The sequence below is a fragment of the Daktulosphaira vitifoliae genome, unplaced genomic scaffold (genome assembly GCF_025091365.1).
Source record: "Daktulosphaira vitifoliae isolate Bord-2020 unplaced genomic scaffold, ASM2509136v1 Scaffold_5, whole genome shotgun sequence".
Lineage (NCBI taxonomy): Eukaryota > Metazoa > Arthropoda > Insecta > Hemiptera > Phylloxeridae > Daktulosphaira > Daktulosphaira vitifoliae.
The window spans coordinates 22,665,667-22,685,021 of NW_026099576.1; the positions used below are offsets into that span (position 1 = coordinate 22,665,667).

The window sequence follows — 19,355 nt, forward strand, 5'->3', positions numbered from 1 at the left end:
AATTTATATTATACTAAAATCGACGTTATTGAATACTTCCTCAGATTTTTACTACAACTTTTAATATTTAGTTATTATTATATTAGAATATTTAGTGTAAGTTTTTCAACTTTATTGGAACCTAATATGGCATTTATAAAATAACATAATTAAAACTATAAGTATAGATCTATATATATATATAAATATAAAATTAATGTTAGTGTTTTTCTGTCTATTCTACCAGCATGAATTCTTATACTATTAATTGAAACATGCTAAAACTTTAATAAGTTATGAGCACAACTAATGATAATGTAGCACAAACTAAACAAATATTTTATAAAAAACTACTTATTATATAGAAATAATTCTTAATAACTTTTTTTTTTAATTAATGTATTAAAAAATGGTCAACAGTTACCTACATTAACAAAGTTTAATCATAAAAATAAATTATATAAAAAAATAATTCAATTTTTATCATATTACTTATATTATACTTCAAATAATAATGATTTTATTTTTAACATTTGTTTACGTAGTAATACCCAACCACTAAATAGCTTAACTTTTAACATACTAAATATATTTATGTAAAATCAAAACACATAACAAAATTAATATTTTTTTTTTTTGATACATAAGTACACATAAAAAACAAAAAATCTATTAGAATAAGATAAATAAAAACAAGAATCTAAAAAATATTGCACATAATAAGTTTTCTCTCTTATCATTTTTTATACTTCAATCTAATTACAAATTTATCTCATGTTGAGTTAATTGTATACTTTTGAGTTTTATTTTTAATTATTTACTGGAATGGCAGATTGTTTTATTTGTTTAATTTCCGTGCTTCATCTTTAGCAATATATTTATTCAAACATTTTTCTGCTTCTGGATCAAATTGAGATAACTCCCTGAATTCTTTATCTCCAACAAAACAAATTTCATGGTCATCCTAAAATTATTAAATGTTATATTTTAATTAAATTTTCAAGCATACTTATTTCATTGCTATAATTCTATTTAACTTACAGGATCAGCAAAAATTACAACTGAAACTGAAGCTTTCCCTGGAGTATCTAAAGTAACAAAAGGTGTTAGAATTTTATACTGATTATTTTGAGCATTTTCTTGATATCGTTTTAAATCTGTTGTTAGAACAGAAAACGCTATTCTTCCATATGCTGTTTCGTGATTAATTGGTTCTTCTAATATCAAAATAAAATTAAAATCAATAAAAATTGTACATGGGAAAAGAATAATTATATTAAAAAAACCAGTGCTTATTATGAGTCCACATGGATAAAGTAAAACTTCTTTCAGAGTCATTCAACTAATAGAATATTAGGTTTATATTGGAATATATTATATATATTAAAAACATACACATAAAAATTTTATTTTCAATTGAAATTAATTACATTTTTTTTTAATATTCTTATTCTATTTTCACAAGATATACTGGTGTTAGGATAACTAATGTACATTTTTTACCGGACATTTTGAAGATATTGTTTAAAAACTACATTTATTGTGGTTTTCTTTTCAGTTTTTTATACACATTAAAAATTAAATTATTTAATGCATTTTAAATAACATACATTACTTTAATATGCAAAATTATAATATAAATATAATTTATTCCTTACTATTATTATTAATGAAAGTTTATATAAATAATATTTATTTTTATTTATATTTTATAATAAAATGAAACATTGAAAAAATATCCCCAAAAAATTACTTAACAATGTTTTTATATTATTACAATAAATTGCAAACAATTGTGAAAAGTAAACGTTTATTAAACGCACACATTTATCAAACGTACATATTTATAGAACTTATACGTTCATAGAATAATAAAATTTTAACCGTATACTTAATAGAACAAAAATCCGTTAGACAAACATTTAAATTCACAGAACAATAGAATTTTGATGGTATAATACTTAATGAAACAATAATGTCCGTCCATGACAGCCGAACGTGATGCATAATAATTTTTTTTTTTCTTTGGACCCTCTGTAAAGAAGTTTTACTTAATAATAATAAGTTGACGAGTTGTAGTAGGATAAATGTAAACACATTTTTTTCTTAGATTATTTAATAGATTATATTTTAGATTGAAAAGTTATGGTCCATATGTATTGCTATCACATTAGATATAAGATCGAAATAAGAAATTATCTAAATTTATCTAAGAATATACATTTATAATTACTCCCGCCCTCCCCTAGCCCTAAAACATTAAAAATCTTTATAAATATAAATATTAAAAGGAATAATATTTTATATAGTTAAAAAATTACTTATAGCTTTAAGCTGAAGCTTGGCTTGTTCATCACCAAATCCTAATTCTGCATAACTAGATGATTGATTGAATATGTTTAAGCCCAAAATTTCATTCCAAAATTTAACTGATTTTTGGAGATTTGTAGATGATAATATGATATTTACAATAGGATCTGAATTGCAAAAATAATTTACATAACAACTTTTACTTAAATAGTAATACAATAAAAACTTATAATAATAAAACTATATATTGGTAGAAAATTGAGATAAGTTTAATGTATAGCTAAAAAATTAATGTAGATTTAAGTTTAAATTATTTTTTCAAAATTTTAAATAAATATTTATTAATATTATTTTTGTTATTTAAAAAACACTATTGCTTAATTAAAATACAGAGATCAATATATGGGCTGACTTTAACCTTCTAATAGAAAATTAATGTACCGCTAATATGTTATTGTTTCTTTATTACATGTAATGTATTGCATATATAACATACATAATATATTAACTATAATACATAATTTATATTTTATGGCTCTCAAACTTTTTTTTTTAACAATTCGCCCCACTTTAAAAACTAATTGTTGATCCCTATTATAATACATTAGCATTAGTTATACCTTTATCAAGAGGTTGTGGTTCATCAAGCACATAAAATTTATAGCCTCCAGGTGCAGTAACATAGGGCACATTTTCTTCAAAACCTATTGGCCAGTCAAGATTCTTGGCATTTTCTAAAACAGCTGATGATTTTAAAGTAATACCAAGAAAATCATTCCCTAACTTATAGTTTTCTACACTATAATTATAAGTCAGCTCAATGACAAAATGATTATTTTCAGGTCCATATCCCACCATTGTTTTGCTCCATCGATTGTCATAGGGCCTTATATGAGTAATATTATAATTAATTTATAATATATTACAAAATAATTTTTAATTTATAAAATAGAAAACTAAACATCACATAATTTTTCTTTAGAAAAATATAAATATTTGTTTGTTAACTAAAAAAAAATTCTCAGTCTATCATTTAATTTAATTAAAATAATTTTTTTAATATATAATAATTTGTTTTTTTAACACTTAATTCATATGTAATATTAAAATAATTAATAAGTTAAAAACAGACTAAACAAAAAAAAAAATAACACAGGTAGTAAAAATGTGTAATATGATTTCAGATAATAAAATAAAAGATTTTAATTAATTTTTTGAAGTAAAATAGATTTTTATTAAAATTACCCATTGCAAGCAGCTTCACAACCTTGAGTAAATTCTTCATGTCTTAAAATCTAACATTCAAATTAATATTATTAAGATGAATAAATAAATAAAATTTAAATTAGAAATACATATTTTCATTTACACTCATTCCTAAAACTTCTTTGTAAAATTTGATGGTTTTTGTTCTGTCAGCTACTTTAAAAACAAAATGTAATGCTCGTCCAGTCATTTTTAATCTTTAACTTTATTCAACTGCAAGTTTTTAATAACAAAAAAAATATAAATATATAAATTAATTATACATATTATTAGGATTTTTTTTACGTAACAAATAATTAATCATAAGCTATTAAAATAAAATATAATAATATATGTACTGCAATTTTTTTATATTTCATTATTTTAAAATAATAATTTTAGAATAATTTAGATAAAAAGGATAATCATAGACATCCAAACATATTTATATATGTATAGAGATGCAGTTAATGATTGCATTACATTGCATGATTGTAATTTTTGTTTTCATTGAAAATGTCTATGGTAGCAATACTAATGTGGGTATGTGATAGGCAAAGTACTCTAGGATCTGAAGACATACCTCTTTTTAGCACTCCTAGAAATTTTGGTCTAGTTTTTTAATAGTTTATAATATAACAGTATTAATAAAATAAATAATGGTATATTTTTTCATAAAAATTACCATCACTTGAATGAACATCAATAATTCTTTTGTATAAAATTGATAAATAACTATTAGACAAAAATTTGTTGTTGATTATGTACAATATAAATTTTCAAGTACAATTAAACTATATAAGTATTTTTGTGTGATATATTATAACAAAATGGCTCTTTAATAATGTGTTTAATGTAAATATTATAAATTATTTTTAATTATCTACTCTATTAAATAGCTATTTTGTTTTTTTATTATAAAAATATATATTCAGTCAATCAATAGTTATACAATTAATCAGATAAGCGGGAGCATCCTGTATAAATGGATTTGTATCAGAAATGTTTCTTTGAAAGTTATAACTGTAGAATAAATCAATATATATATATAGCTATTAACTTGAAGATAATAATAATTAAAAATAAACTAAATCTTTTATTTGTGAAATTTAATTCTTTCTTTTAATAACATTTTGGTTATTAATTAGTAACATTAAATAATTGAAATGAGTGAATATTAAAAGAACAATAGAGAAGGCAAAAGTAAAATAGTGAAACAATGAAAATAAAAAAAACGATTCTATTTCTTGTCTTAGTATTGTGTTATTCACTATATAACTTGATAAGTTACAATAATTAAAACGGTTTATTGCATTAAATGTAAGAGTACTATTTGTCTTCCCTTTTAGATGAAGTATAATTCAGATTCAACTAATAATATTTCATTCCATAATTCAATTATAAGCTTATACGTTTTAATATTAAGCTTAATAATTATAATTAATAATAACTGTGAAAAATAAACTTACTTAAATTTATAACTCCTCCCGACTTTATGATATTACAGTATTTATGTGAAGTTTTACAAACGCCTAAGATAGTGGAATTTTTTTTTAAACTATGAAGTTAGCCACACTTGGTAGCAATTTCTAATCAGTTACAAATAATAGTANTTAGCCACACTTGGTAGCAATTTCTAATCAGTTACAAACAATGGTAATCGTCTGAATATTGAAACCATCAACCACTAGAGAGCGCATTCCTATTTTATATATTGTATTAAATTAGTATTATATTTAATTATACTTGAAACAAAATATCGAATAAAATAAAAACATCTCATCGTGGTGTACTTTTACTGACGTAATTATGTCATAATAATATAAATTAAGTCGGACCTAGACACTTCGCCGTCAGACTCTTGATATTGTTGTATTAAAAATATGGAATAATCTTTTTGTTCTAACTTATAGTTATAGTAGTTCAATAAAAACACAAAATGTAGTTAATAAAGATATAATCAAACAAAGTAAAACATATAAAATATTGGTACACTTAAAACAGGATAAATAAATAATACACAAAATGAAAACTTATTGTCACAAACGTATCACACGGAAAGAGATTACCTTCGGTACTCCCGAGATCTTCTCTTTTCAATTCATTCCATTTCGTCTTATATACTAACATATTTTGTTTTTCTTTTTATAAAATTCATATAGTAATCATTTTCAAAAATGTTTATAAATATTTACTTCCTGATCTAGTAACAATAATTCGGGAAATTACAATTAATCTAAACATTACAAAAGTGTTCTACTTCTAGGTTTACAAATAATAGACTATATTATATTTTTGTAATAATAGATCAATAAATTCATAGTTAAACCAAACATTACAAAAATGCTTTGTTTTCAGTTTTACAAAATAATCAGTGTTGGGAAAGTTCCTTTTTAAATGGAATTCGTTCCGTTCCCCGTTCATTTTCTAAAATATGAACTCGTTCCAGATCCTAATTCTTTATATTAAGAAGGAACTTGTTCCAGATCCAGTTCCTCCAAAATAAGAACTCGTTCCACTCTTCGTTCCTTTTATAAGTTATTTAAAAAATTGTGGCAATGAGATCATGATAACGGTCATCAATGATTTTCATCAGCAGTCGAATACAAAACAAATTTGTAGTATTCCTTATCTAAAAGTATTCGAAAATTATATTTATAAGCAGGTAGTAAATGCTAACGACTTGTGTCAACGCGACCAATGTCTATTGTCTACATATAAGTTAGAAATAATAAATCAGAAAACCCAAAACCTTTAACATAAATTAGTTAACAAGAAACGACGATAATATTCGGTGCATTATTTAATATATGTACACATATATTAAATATTTACTGTATACCTACATGTGATAATAACTCTATCTATAATCAATTGATTCATTTAAACAGCCTACGATCTCGGCTGGGTATATAGGGGACTTCCATTGTCAAAAGTCAACTAAAAATACCATAATATTTTAATGTCTAGATACGAAGAAAACTACACTAAAACATGTTTATAAAAAATTTTAGGAACTGTAATTTCCGTTCACGTTCCTTAAAAAATGGAATTTGTTCATTTTCCTCGTTCCTTTATTTTAAAAGGAAGCAGTTCCTAGCATCGTTCCTTCAAAAAGAACTCGTTCCAGGAATCCGTTCCTTTTGGAACTAGTTCCTTCTCAACACTGAAAATAATGACATATATTACAATATATAAATTTATTAACCCCTTTTCGAAAAATTATAATAATTTTAGAGTAATCCTTCATTAAAAAGCCTTTAAAATCCAGTATAATGATAAGAAATTAAGTATTTTATAAAATGTCATAAATTATTTAAATTTATTTATTATACACTCAAAGAAATCTTGATGTTGTTTTAACAATAAATAGGGGCGTTGAAGCTAAAATGTCAAGTTTATAGTTATTTCAATTTATATTGACACTTCTCGGTAGTCACTGTAAATACATAAATATTTAACCAATTGTAATTATTTGATATGAGCTCCAAAAAAATTTAATGTAAACGTGAATATTATAATTGTTATTGTAATACAAATACTGTAGACACGTGTACATTATGAATAACAGCGCGCCGTAGTGGAAAATTGAAGAATAAGTTCGTAGCAATAATTGTGTGAACAAGATCCAAGTGTATGAATAAATAATATTGCATTTCATACATTTTACATTTTAAGTTAATTCTGACTGCACTATCGTTTTAAATACACTATAATTCATTAAATATAATTGGTTAAAATGTATTTGGACTTTCAGAATATAACTAAATTAAAAGTAAAAACGATTTTGAACATCACGTTACGCCAAAATATATGATAAAAAAATTTTTAAATGTTGTTGTTGATAATACAATGACTCTTGTTTACATCTTCAAGTTAGGTTTTGAATAAATCTACTCCTCCAATTTCTTTGATAATGCAACTCATATTTAAAATGGGTGACATGAAAAAGAAATGCGGTCAAAAAGTATGTTGCGTTGTTGGTTGTAGCATTACTAACATTTAAGTGAACATTCTTTATTTTAAATTATAATTTTTATAATATCTATAATTATACTAATTAGTTCCTATTTTTACAAAAAATATGATGGAAAACCGTGGATACCAACAGTCAATGCAGTTGTATGTAATAATAATTTTGTTGGAAACAGGCGAACAAGACATCTAAATAGTTCTGCTTTTATTCCTAGTATATTTTCGACACCATATAAAAAAAATAATAATGACACTCAAAAGAGCTCAAGATACAAGCATTTTTTGCAACCGTGATAATATTCCACAATCTTCTGTTTTCTCAAATGAACTTATTTTAAATCGTATTCAAAATAAATTCAATGATACTGTGCATCATGGTAACCCACTAACTAAATGTCATGTTGGGGTACAAGTTTCATTTGATGTAGAAGAGGTTCAAGATTTTTCATTTGAGATTTCTTTTTTTAATAAAATTTTGTTAGTACTTCTTTAACAACCCCCCTTCAATTTATGCTGAACCAGAAAACAAATGTTAAAGATAAATCTGGTGGTCTTTGCTCAGAGAATTTTAATTCATTCTTATGAGAAATTTCATCGTCATGCATCTATAATAAATGAAAGTTCATTAAAAGATTTAACAAACTTCTCATACTGTGTTTAAAATGTTAGTTAATATATTCTCAAGTATGAGTATTAATAGTAACTTAAATAATAATGATAAAGTTAATTTATTTATAATGAAGTTATTATTTTGTATCATTTTTTCAATTCTTGAAGTTTTATTTAATATCCATCGTATCACTGCCAGCAGAATTTTTTTTAATTTGTTTTCTATATTATAACAAAACACCAAACATTTTATTATTTGACATAATAAAGAAACAATTTTAAAAACTCTCCCTTATGCTTTTAAAAAAAACTATCCAGACTGTCGTATCATAGATTATACAGATATTAAAGTACAACAGCCCCTTACAGTTGAACAAAGAGTTTGTTTGTACTCCAGGTGTAAGAGTACGTACAGTGTTAAATGTCTTATTAGAATAACACCAAATGGTGCCATAAGTTTTCTTTCAAAATGTTATGGAGGACGTTCAAGTGATACTTTTATTATTAATGACTGTGGATTTCTTTCTAAGCTAGAACCGGGAGACAAAATTTTAGCTGCCCAAGACTTTCCTGGTATTAAAATTATTACAAATTTTGTAATGACAACAACTCCATATTAATTATGCCCCCAATCTTACAGAACGGTAGATTTGGTGAAGAAGTTATAGAAACTCATTCCGTAGCAAGTGTAAGAATACACATTGAAAACTTTTTGCTAGACTAAAAACATACAATATATTAAATAAAATACAATTGAATAGCTCCCTCATATAGAAGATAATATTATGCATATTTGCTGTACTTTAACTAAATAACAGTTTCCTATAATCAAACAATAATATTGCTTATAACATCTACTTTTTAAAAATAAAGTAATATAAGTATTACAAAAAAAAAGAAAATAATTATAAGTTATAAAAGTCAATGATGTAAATAATTAATTTCATAACAACTTGTCATCATACTTTGATACATTTATATAAAGCATCTAAAAAGTTACATTTTTCATATTAAAGTATTTAACAATACAAACTTAATATAAGAAAATTAAAACATTAACAAATTTAATAGCTAAATCAAATTAATGTATTTTCTTCAACAGTAAGTGGAAATTTTGAGTAATAAGTATTGTTGGTAAATTGCTTAACTAGTATAATTGAAAAATTTATTTTATTTAAATTGTTAGTGATATTTTGTAAAACTTGATCAATGGTTTGATTTAAAACTTTTTTACACTATTTCTGTTTCTTCACCTAACAATTTACTTAAGCATATTTAATATGTTATAATTGGAAAAAGATCATCATGACTTATAGAATCAATAATAGTTTTTTGTTTTTTATTTGGAAATAATTCTTCAATAGATTTACCTTTCTTATATTTTAACTCCCCAGTTTTAGATGATTTACCCTACTGTTGAGGTAAATCTGTTTTTGAAATTTGCTGTTCATTATTAATATAATATATTAATGCACATATGTGTTTGCATTTTTCACCAGCTCCTGCAGAGCAATCATATAATTTTTGATGAACTTTTCTACTTTTGGCAACCTATATAATAACAAAACAATACAAAAATAAAAAAAATATTTATCAAAGCTCTTATTTGAACATAAATTTACAAAAATGTTAAATTTTACATAAACAAATATTGATTAAAACTAGTATTTATTATAGGCAGAACTTATAGACACAACACGATTAATTTATAATAGAATAAGTATTTTGAAACCTCCCTTATGGGCAGGTAAATGGTAAAATGTTCACAAAAATATATCAAATGATAAGTAAATACTTCATGTCCCTATAAAAAAAAATTATATTGACATAGTAATTTTTAAAAAAGATTTGACAGTTTTAAGTAAAAAATGTCAAAAATTAGCCATTTTTTCAATTTGTAATTTTTTTGGAGATTTCCCCCATTTACGGGGAACAAGGGAAATTTTTTCAATTTTTGAGGGTAATGTCTTCAATGACTAGATATGATTTGTGATCTTTAGAGATATCGTTGAATGAAATCGGTTCGACGAGAGCTGAGAAAAAGTGGTAACAGACACAAAAAAAACACATCATAGTAAAATTAAGTTGAGAAGGTATTAACCTTCTCAACTTCGCATCGAAGCTAATATAAATATAAAGTATGCTAGTAAGACACATTGTTTTGAGTCAACACTTATAAAAACAAACCGAATGGAAGAACAAAACCGTCGATACATTCACAAACAATTATCACATTTGTTAGACATACATTTTCCTGACTCTGAATTTTATAACAGAGAACATGAAATACGGGCCAAACGCGTGTCCCGTACTAAATGACAGCTAACAAAGAATATATTATTCCAAGCGGTATAAGATTAATGCTTTTGGCAGTTTTAAGGCTGTAGTTTATGTCGAAATATTTCCTGCATTTCTATAAAAGGGGCTAAGAGTTATCAACCCGAAAGGTCAGGGTGATGTTATACTTAAACCTAACCGTAATAATTACTATGAAGCAAAATCCTACAGACCAATAAGTTTCACTTTATTTCTTCATAAGACTATAGAGAAATTTATTGATAGGTATATAAAAGGGAGCCCTCTAAAAGAAAATTATCTAAATAAGAACCAACATGTTTACCAAACAGGAAAATAATTACACAGCTCTACATAATTTAACCATCAAAGTGAGAAAGCTATAGAGACTAAATGTTGTAGTAGGCATATTCCTGGTAATTAAAGGACTTTTGATGTTACAACCTTTGATGCTATGTGGAAATCTTCACAACAGCATTGAATATATCCAATGATTACTAATTGGATAGAAACTATGCTTAGGGAATTATCTATTTTGGGACAGCTCAATGAAACCAAAGCAATAAGAAGTGTTAAACAAGGATCCCCAAAAAGAGAAGTTCTATTTTCCTTACGATGATGTCTAGTTTATTTATTAGACTTATTTATTAAATAGTTAAACAAAGATTGTTACACACAAGCCTATGCGGATGACTTAGCTATAGGAGTGGTTGGAAAATTTCCAGACACAATTTTATACTTGGCACAGCAAAAACTGAAAACTATACACATATGGTTTAGTAAGAATAGCATAGCTGTTAGTCCGAACAAAGCAGTGAAAGTAATGTTTGCCAGGAGAAAAACAGGGCTGAATAAACAAAAAATTGGCTTTAAGTCAGAAGTGAAATACTTAGATATTATTCTAGACAGTAAGCTAAGATGGTAATCACATATTAAAGCATAGTAAATAAAGTCATGGCTATATTGTGGACATGCATCAAAACTCTGGGATAGACCTGGGGCCTTAAACTAAGAGTTATATATTGGCTATACACTTCAGTGATTAAACCTATGACTTTGTATGCCGCATTCAAAGTATGGCTACTATAACCATTATCGGAGCTATAAGAACCACATCAACGGCGACACTGGTGGCACTAATTGGACTACCTCCTTTACACCTAGAGGTTAAAGCTCATGCAAAAGCTCCAGCACTCAGACTCTTCAACTTAGGTATGTGGGCAATGGATATCGTAGAACCAGTGGCGTATTTATATGCAGGCACTATAGGCAACTGCCTACAATGACAAATTTTGAGTGGCGCCAAATGTAGAGGCCGACAAATTTTTATGTCTGGAAAATTTATAAAAAGCTAGTTTTTTTTTTTATTGTTGTTATGACATATTGACCTAATAATTATCATAACTGTTTTCATTTATTGTGTATTTATGATGTGTATATTAATAGCTATAAGCAAAGTTAAATTTAAATTCAATTTTCTGATAACAAACTTATCGCTGTCTCTGTAGAGTTGTTTAAACCGAAAAACTTGACTAATGTTATCTTAAAATCTGTTTTGAAAAACAAATCACATCCGATGATGTTATTGTCATATATCAACTAATGTAGCTCCTTTAGAGTACACTATTAATTAATTTACGTTTATTTTTTTGTTAAATATTCTTCCTATTTTGTGAACATAAATACAAATAGAAAACGGTTCAGTGGTGACCAATATAAAAAAATTTCCAAAATAAAAAGTGATAAACTACAAAATGTTTTAAATCAAACGCCGATCTTAACTAACTTTTTTGACAAAACTGTTTCTTCTATTTTTTTTACAAGAAATAGTACGATAAAACTACAGATATAATAGTTGAGAATACGTATGCTCAGGTTAGTGACAATAAAATAAAAAACACTTTGCCTCTTGAAGTTATCGAACCAGAAGATAGTTGCGGGTCTTCCAATTCAATTAATACAATTTTTAATACATTAATTTTGGAGACTGACCCAGCAAAATGGGTTATTAATGATGATTTTTGCGATTAAGTCGCATAAAACGGCATTAATCAAAATAAAACAAACGGTTTCATTAAATTCAAACGTTTATACAGCGATACTGCAAGATATTTAACCAAAAGTATGTTTAATAAGCAAATGAATAATGGAGAAATAATTATTCGTTCGTGGTTGGTTTATTCTCCAAGTTTAGGAGTAGTTTTTTGTGACCCTTGTCGTATATTTCAAACATTTTTAGAAACACAACTTGTAACTGACGGATTTAATGATTGGAAAAATTCTGTTGATCGTTTTAGTTACCATGAAAATAGTATACAGCATAGAGATGCTATTATTACCTTAAAAAACCCAGCACAGTGGGGTCGTAGCATAGTTGTGTCCAGTATAGATGATATCTGACAGTGATTAAAATCACTATCATAAAAAACGCTTCGATGCAAATCTGTAGATAGTGTTTAATTAAAAAACAAATTTGTTAAAATAGCATATTTTTGAATATGGTAGCCATTTGCGCATAGAAGATAGGTCGTCGGGACAAATTTTTTTTTTTCATTTTATAGTACATAAAATAAGCTTTAATTTTATATATGTTTAAAGGACGCAGTATTTCTGGAACATTTTCAAAAATTAAGTTGAAAAAGTTATTTTTTGTAAAAAAGTTACTATTTTAAATCCCCCCAGTGAACAGAATAAGTGTTAGATTTTCAAAAAAAATTATATCAAATGAAAGGGAAATATCTAAGGTTTCAATACAAAAAAATATTAATTTTATTTGTTCATTTTTGAAAAAGTTATGGCAGTTTTAAGTACAAAAAACATCCCGATAAAAGATAATTTTTATCGCAAACATTATATTTTTTTTTAATTTTCGACAGCCATTTGCACATAGAAGATAAGATGTCGGGATAAATTTTTTTTTTTTAATTGATAGTATATAACATAACCTTTCATTTGATATATGTTTAAAGGACGCAGTATTTCCGGAACATTTTCAAAAGTTCAGTTGAAAAAGATCTATGTTTTTTACAATATTTTAAGTTTTGAACGCCCCCTATATAAGGGGAAATTGTCCAATTTTAATAAAAAGTATGTCAAATGAAAGATGTACTTATAATGTATTTAGAAAAAAAAAATTTGTGCTGATATATACATTTTTCAAAAAGTTATAGCATTTTTAAGTTGAAAATTTAAAATCGAAAATCGAAAATTTTAACACAAAAATAGTGTTTTTTTAACTACGGCAGCCGTTTAAATGTAGAAAAAAAAGTGTCGGGACAAATTTTTTTTTTTCATTTTGTAGTACATAAAATAAGCTTTAATTTGATATATGTTTAAAGGACGCAGTATTTCCGGAACATTTTCAAAAATTAAGTTGAAAAAGTTATTTTTTGTAAAAAAGTTACTATTTTAAATCCTCCCAGTGAGCAGAATAAGTGTTAGATTTTCAAAAAAAATTATATCAAATGAAAGGGAAATATCTAAGGTTTCAATACAAAAAAATATTATTTTTATTTGTTCATTTTTGAAAAAGTTATGGCAGTTTTAAGTACAAAAAACATCCCGATAAAAGGTAATTTTTATCGCAATCATTACATTTTTTTTTAATTTTCGACAGCCATTTGCACATAGAAGATAAGATGTCGGGACAAATTTTTTTTTTTCATTTGATAGTATATAACATAACCTTTGATTTGATATATGTTTAAAGGACGCAGTATTTCCGGAACATTTTCAAAAGTTCAGTTGAAAAAGATCTATGTTTTTTACAATATTTCAAGTTTTGAACGCCCCCTATATAAGGGGAAATTGTCCAATTTCAATAAAAAGTATGTGAAATGAAATATATACTTATAATGTATTTAGAAAAAAAAAATTTGTGCTGATAATTACATTTTTCGAAAAATTATAGCACTTTTAAGTTGAAAATTTAAAATCGAAAATTGAAAATTTAAACACAAAAATAGCGTTTTTTTAACTACAGCAGCCGTTTATATGCAGAATATAAAGTGTCGGGACAAATTTTTTTTTTTCATATTGTAGTACATAAAATAAGCTTTAATTTGATATTTGTTTAAAGGACGCAGTATTTCCGGAACATTTTCAAAAATTAAGTTGAAAAAGTTAGTTTTTGTAAAAAAGTTGCTATTTTAAATCCCCCTAATGAGCAGGTTAAGTGATAGATTTTCAAAAAAATGATATCAAATGAAAGGTAAATATCTAAGGTTTTAGTATAAAAAAATGTTATGTAGATTTGTTGATTTTTAAAAAAGTTATGGAAGTTTTAAGAAAAAAAGTGAAAAAAATGACAAAATTTACCGATTTTTAAAATTGTAATTTTAAAAAAACACATCATAGTAAAATTAATACCTTCTCCGCTTCGCATCGAAGCTAAAATAAAGGTAATGTGTTAGAGCGTATTGATACTACATCGATTCAACAATTAGATAATGAGATCGAATATTGGACAAATGTGTTAGAAAGAATAGTTGAAACTATTAAGTCGCTAGCTTCCCGTGGTCTTACTTTTCGGGGACATGATTCGTGTTTTGGTTCTGTACACAATGGTAACTATTTAATGTCGCTTGAACTAGTTGCAAAATTTTAATCAGTTTTTAGCTGATCATATAGGTCGTTTTGGAAATAAAGGTAGTAGTTGTACATCGTATTTATCTCATGTTATATGTGACGAGTTTATTTTATTGATGATGAAAAACTTAAAAAATAATATTGTTAAAGAATTAAAAAAGTCAAAATACTTTTCTATAAGTATAGATTCGACGCCAGACATTTCACATGTTAATCAGTTATCCTTCATGATAAGATATGTCCTCGAATCAGATATTCCTGTAGAAAAATTTTTGTATTTTATATCAAATCCAGAACATAAAGCTTTAGATTTGACTAATGCCATTATTAACACTTTAAAGTTACATGATATTAACATTTCTGATTGTCGAGGACAAAGCTACGATTATGCTAGTAATATGTCCGGTCAATATAGAAGGAGTTCAGGCACGAATAAAATAATTAAATTCACTCGTATATTACGTACCATGCAGCGCACATTATTTAAATTTAATTGGTATTTCTGCTGCAGAAAGTTGCCCGCAAGCATCATATTTCTTTGGATTTATACCAGTGTTTCTCAATCTGGTGATCTAGTTATTTAGGGTTACTATCATATGATTTAAATCATTATAAAAAATTACAAATCTCATATAATTAAATCAATAAATATCACAATACTACATAATACGAGAATAATATATCAAAACATAACATATTATGTTATCGTGTATAAAAAGTTTAAATATAAATTAAAACGGAAAACCACTATAAACAACATGTCTTATTGTTAGGCCGTTTACTATCGATAAATATAATAATAGGTTGATGAAATGATAATTTCTTTGACTTCGTCAATCATATCGATCGCTGTTCATTGATCACATCTCCGTTGTTAAGTTAGATATACGCATGTAATATACACTTCAACATTAGTTTTCATTTGTTTGTACTTTTTTTAACACTCTTATAATAGTTTCACATGTTTGTTGTTTGTTGTAAGTGTGTAACTCCACGCGCCACATGTTATTATGTCGCGTATCCCGTCGTCTATGGCCATGAGACTAGTGTTATAATTCAAAAATATATATGCAATAGTTAAGTAGAAATAATGAAAATAAATGAAGGGTGATGGGCTTAGTGAGAACCTGATGTTGTGGTTCTATCGGGGTCGTATGGTTCGAGGGTTTAGAACGACAAAGACAAGTAGATATAAAAATATATTATGTTCCTCTTATAGAGGTAGAATAAACTTTTGTCTGGTTAGTTTCTAATGTCCTAACTAAGAGGCAACGAAACGGCGAAGCCTGTTCACGAATACCTCGGTAACGAGACGGCAGAGCCAGTCCACGAATACCANTGTTCACGAATACTTCGGTAACGAGACGGCAGAGCCAGTCCACGAATACCAGAGCCTAATTTATACAGTAGAAATCACGCTAGGTTTTTTAAAACATCTTTAAGGTAACGAAACGGCAGAGCCAGTTCACGAATACCATATAACGTGATTATGTATAATTTCTTTAACCAACCAGTCAAAATTGACACTTTAAGATATTAATTTAATAAATAATCTATTGCTTTGTCATTCTTTACTCAAATTTATTAACTCAAAATAATTGGGATAACATAAAATTACTTACTTCTTTTATTCTTGTAAATTGCTTGTAAAATGATTTGATAATTATCTCGATATGTTTATATATGTTTAAAAGTATTTAATTAGCACTTCGTCAAAAGATAAATAATTAAAGCAAGTTCTTTTCATATATAAATAAAACGCGTAAAAGTCAGCCGACAACAATACAGGGCTGTGACTGATAATTGTTTCTTTTTATTCTTATTTCAATTCGGAGAAAACGAACTCTCTTGCTCGCTATCACTCCTTGGAGTCTCTCTAGAGTCTCTCCCTGACTCTCTCTCACTGAAAGGATTTCAGTGTTTTTTATAGTAAAATGATATTGCCCCCAATCCAGGGATATTGTTGTCAGCGCTTTTAGTAATCTTTTTTTGTTTATTGTATTAATTATACATTACAGGATTATTATATTCAGATAACATATTTAACAATTGATAAATTGACATATATATATAAATAATAAGAAATTGTGTTGAACATCATATTTGTTATGACAGATAAATTATTTGATTGTTTACAAGTTATTTAAAATACAGATTATACATTTTTCATTAATAATTGTAAGATGCGTCATGCAAAGCATTGAGCATATTACTACACTTAACTGTCGTAACGCATTCACCCCACCCCGCTCATCACTCGCCGATAACACTATTTTGCTGTTTAATTTTTGGTTTTCGTACCCGTACATGCGGGCGTATCATCAATATTATTTATATATATATAAACAAATTTTTATTGTTTATTATTAGATATAAACATTTAAAGATTCGAATTTTTTTTAGGTTAATATACATGTATAATACATAAGGGATTACAAATACAAGTAGTTAACTGGTTTTTTATGACGATATTAGCAAGCATATAGCCTTTATTACCAATGGTAATAAGACACATTGTTGTGAGCTTATAAACTAGCAATACAGAAATTATATCCATTCCTAGTGATAATTGACAATAAACACTCCGTGACTGCAACAGCGATGACGTAAAAAACTAAAAAGTTAAAAATAATTTTAAAAATAAGCTTAAAACAATAATGAACGAAAAATACTAGTATTATTGTTTTAAGCTTATTTTTAACTTTTTAGTTCGATATGCTTTAAAAGTGTGTTTTTCAGTTTTTTTAAACTATATTTATTTTAAATTTGAATTCATAAATTAATACGTAATATTAATAATATGAGTAAACAGTCACAAATGACGAATTTTTTCAAACGACCGCCAAATAAATCGACTTCAGCTGATCAAAAGTCGAATAAACATAATTTGGAAACTACCGAAAAATTAATGAACCACCTCTCAAAAAGGTAAAAATATTAAAATATAATGATAGTTATATTAAATATGGTTTTACACACTTCAACGAAAATGGAACTGATGTTCCTCAATGTATTATTTGTAGTATGATATTGGCAAATGCATCACTGGAACCAAGTTAACTCATTAGACACCTTGAAACAAACCATGCTCAGTACAAAAATAAAATGAGGGATTTTTTTTTTTTAAAAATTTGAAGAATTAAAAAAAAAAATAAAAAAATGATAAACACGTATACTACTGAGGACAAAATCTTTCTAAAATGTTCTTATTTGACAGTCCTGCACATAGCTAAATCAAAATAGCCGTATTCGATTGGGGAAAAATTGTTAAAACCATGTATAATTGATATTTGTACAGAATTATTTAGTAATGAACACGTTACAAAGTGGTCTGAAATCGAATTTTATGCGCTCATAAATCCCATTTTAAAATGTACTATTAGTATCAAGTGATCCATATATATCTTCAATGAATTTATTTTCAAAAAAAAAGTATAAATAAATTTCCTATTGATGTGCAAAATTTATTTGTCAATTCCGAATCGAACGTCGAAGATGAAATAAATAACCTAAACAATTTTATATCAGAAATTAAAATAAATGAAAGCTAATTGTAAATAAAAAATGTACGAATTGGTTAAATCTTATTAGCCTTATGCACAGTTATTTTTGTCCGCCGCAATAAAAAATTATATTTTTGAAATCTAGACTAGTTGCTCTACAATATTTATTCATTGATAATTGGGTAAAATAGGGTAATTTTTTTAGTATTGTGCTTTTTAGATTCAAAAACGCCTCAAAAAATGCTCTATTTTATTAAAACAATCATTACTTAATCAAAAAAAAAATTTTTTCGAAATTTTCTTTTTAAATATCTTTGAACTTTACTTTTAATAAAATAATAAAAAAGAAAATTTATTAATTTGTTAAAATACGAAAGACCTTTTTTATGTTGAAATAACCGTAATATAACCATATCTATACTTCAAACGGCTATAAATTATGACTGTATTAACATGTGATTTTGAAATTTTATATTTTGTCTAAGCAATATACTAGAATTGAGTTTTCATAATTATTTTAACATTATGAGTACATTTTAAAATGGGACTTATGAGCGCCTAAAATTCGATTTCAGACCACTGTGCGTTGTTGCCGCAGGCCAACAAAAAGTCCACTTGCAATTGAAAAACGTTAATTTTTTTTTTAATTTTAGAAACTTTCATAGCGTTTATAAATAAATGAATATTTATTCGTTGAATGAATATATAATAATAAAATAGTTAAAAATAAATCAAATTATCGATTTTGCGCTTTATGAAGAATTTAATTAATATTACATTAAGCTTATTATTATAGAAGAGTTCCTCTTTCATATACCAGAAATTAAGCTCTTATTAAACATAAAACACGTA

General features: G+C 25.9%; 1 protein-coding gene and 1 pseudogene across 3 annotated transcripts; one reads left to right on the plus strand and one right to left on the minus strand.

Annotated features, from left to right (window-relative positions):
• Positions 1–451: 451 nt before the first annotated feature.
• LOC126907218 (glyoxalase domain-containing protein 4) lies at positions 452–5,133 on the minus strand. 3 transcript variants are annotated; one of them, XM_050688330.1, is made up of 7 exons: positions 5,004–5,133; positions 3,659–3,768; positions 3,535–3,584; positions 2,910–3,175; positions 2,301–2,456; positions 1,021–1,196; positions 452–943 (listed from the first exon to the last, which is right to left on the minus strand). In XM_050688330.1, the coding sequence occupies exons 2-7, from the start codon at positions 3,743–3,745 to the stop codon at positions 818–820; spliced, it is 861 nt and encodes a 286-aa protein (XP_050544287.1). In that variant the 5' UTR covers positions 3,746–3,768; positions 5,004–5,133; the 3' UTR covers positions 452–817. The 3 variants fall into 3 exon arrangements, with proteins under 3 accessions (XP_050544287.1, XP_050544288.1, XP_050544289.1); XM_050688331.1 differs by lacking the exon at positions 2,301–2,456; XM_050688332.1 differs by lacking the exon at positions 5,004–5,133 and having other exon boundaries at positions 3,645–3,768.
• Positions 5,134–7,468: 2,335 nt separating this feature from the next.
• On the plus strand, positions 7,469–8,957 carry LOC126908073 (uncharacterized; annotated as a pseudogene).
• The last annotated feature ends 10,398 nt before the right edge of the window (positions 8,958–19,355 follow it).

Excerpts from the sequence above, each read along its gene's own strand:
- LOC126907218 (XM_050688330.1), bottom strand. The coding sequence starts at position 3,745 with ATGACTGGACGAGCATTACATTTTGTTTTTAAAGTAGCTGACAGAACA. Across the intron at positions 3,585-3,658 it reads AAGAAGTTTTAGGAATGAGT|ATTTTAAGACATGAAGAATT; the intron begins GTAAATGAAAAT and ends TTTGAATGTTAG. Across the intron at positions 3,176-3,534 it reads TGTGAAGCTGCTTGCAATGG|GCCCTATGACAATCGATGGA; the intron begins GTAATTTTAATA and ends TACTCATATAAG.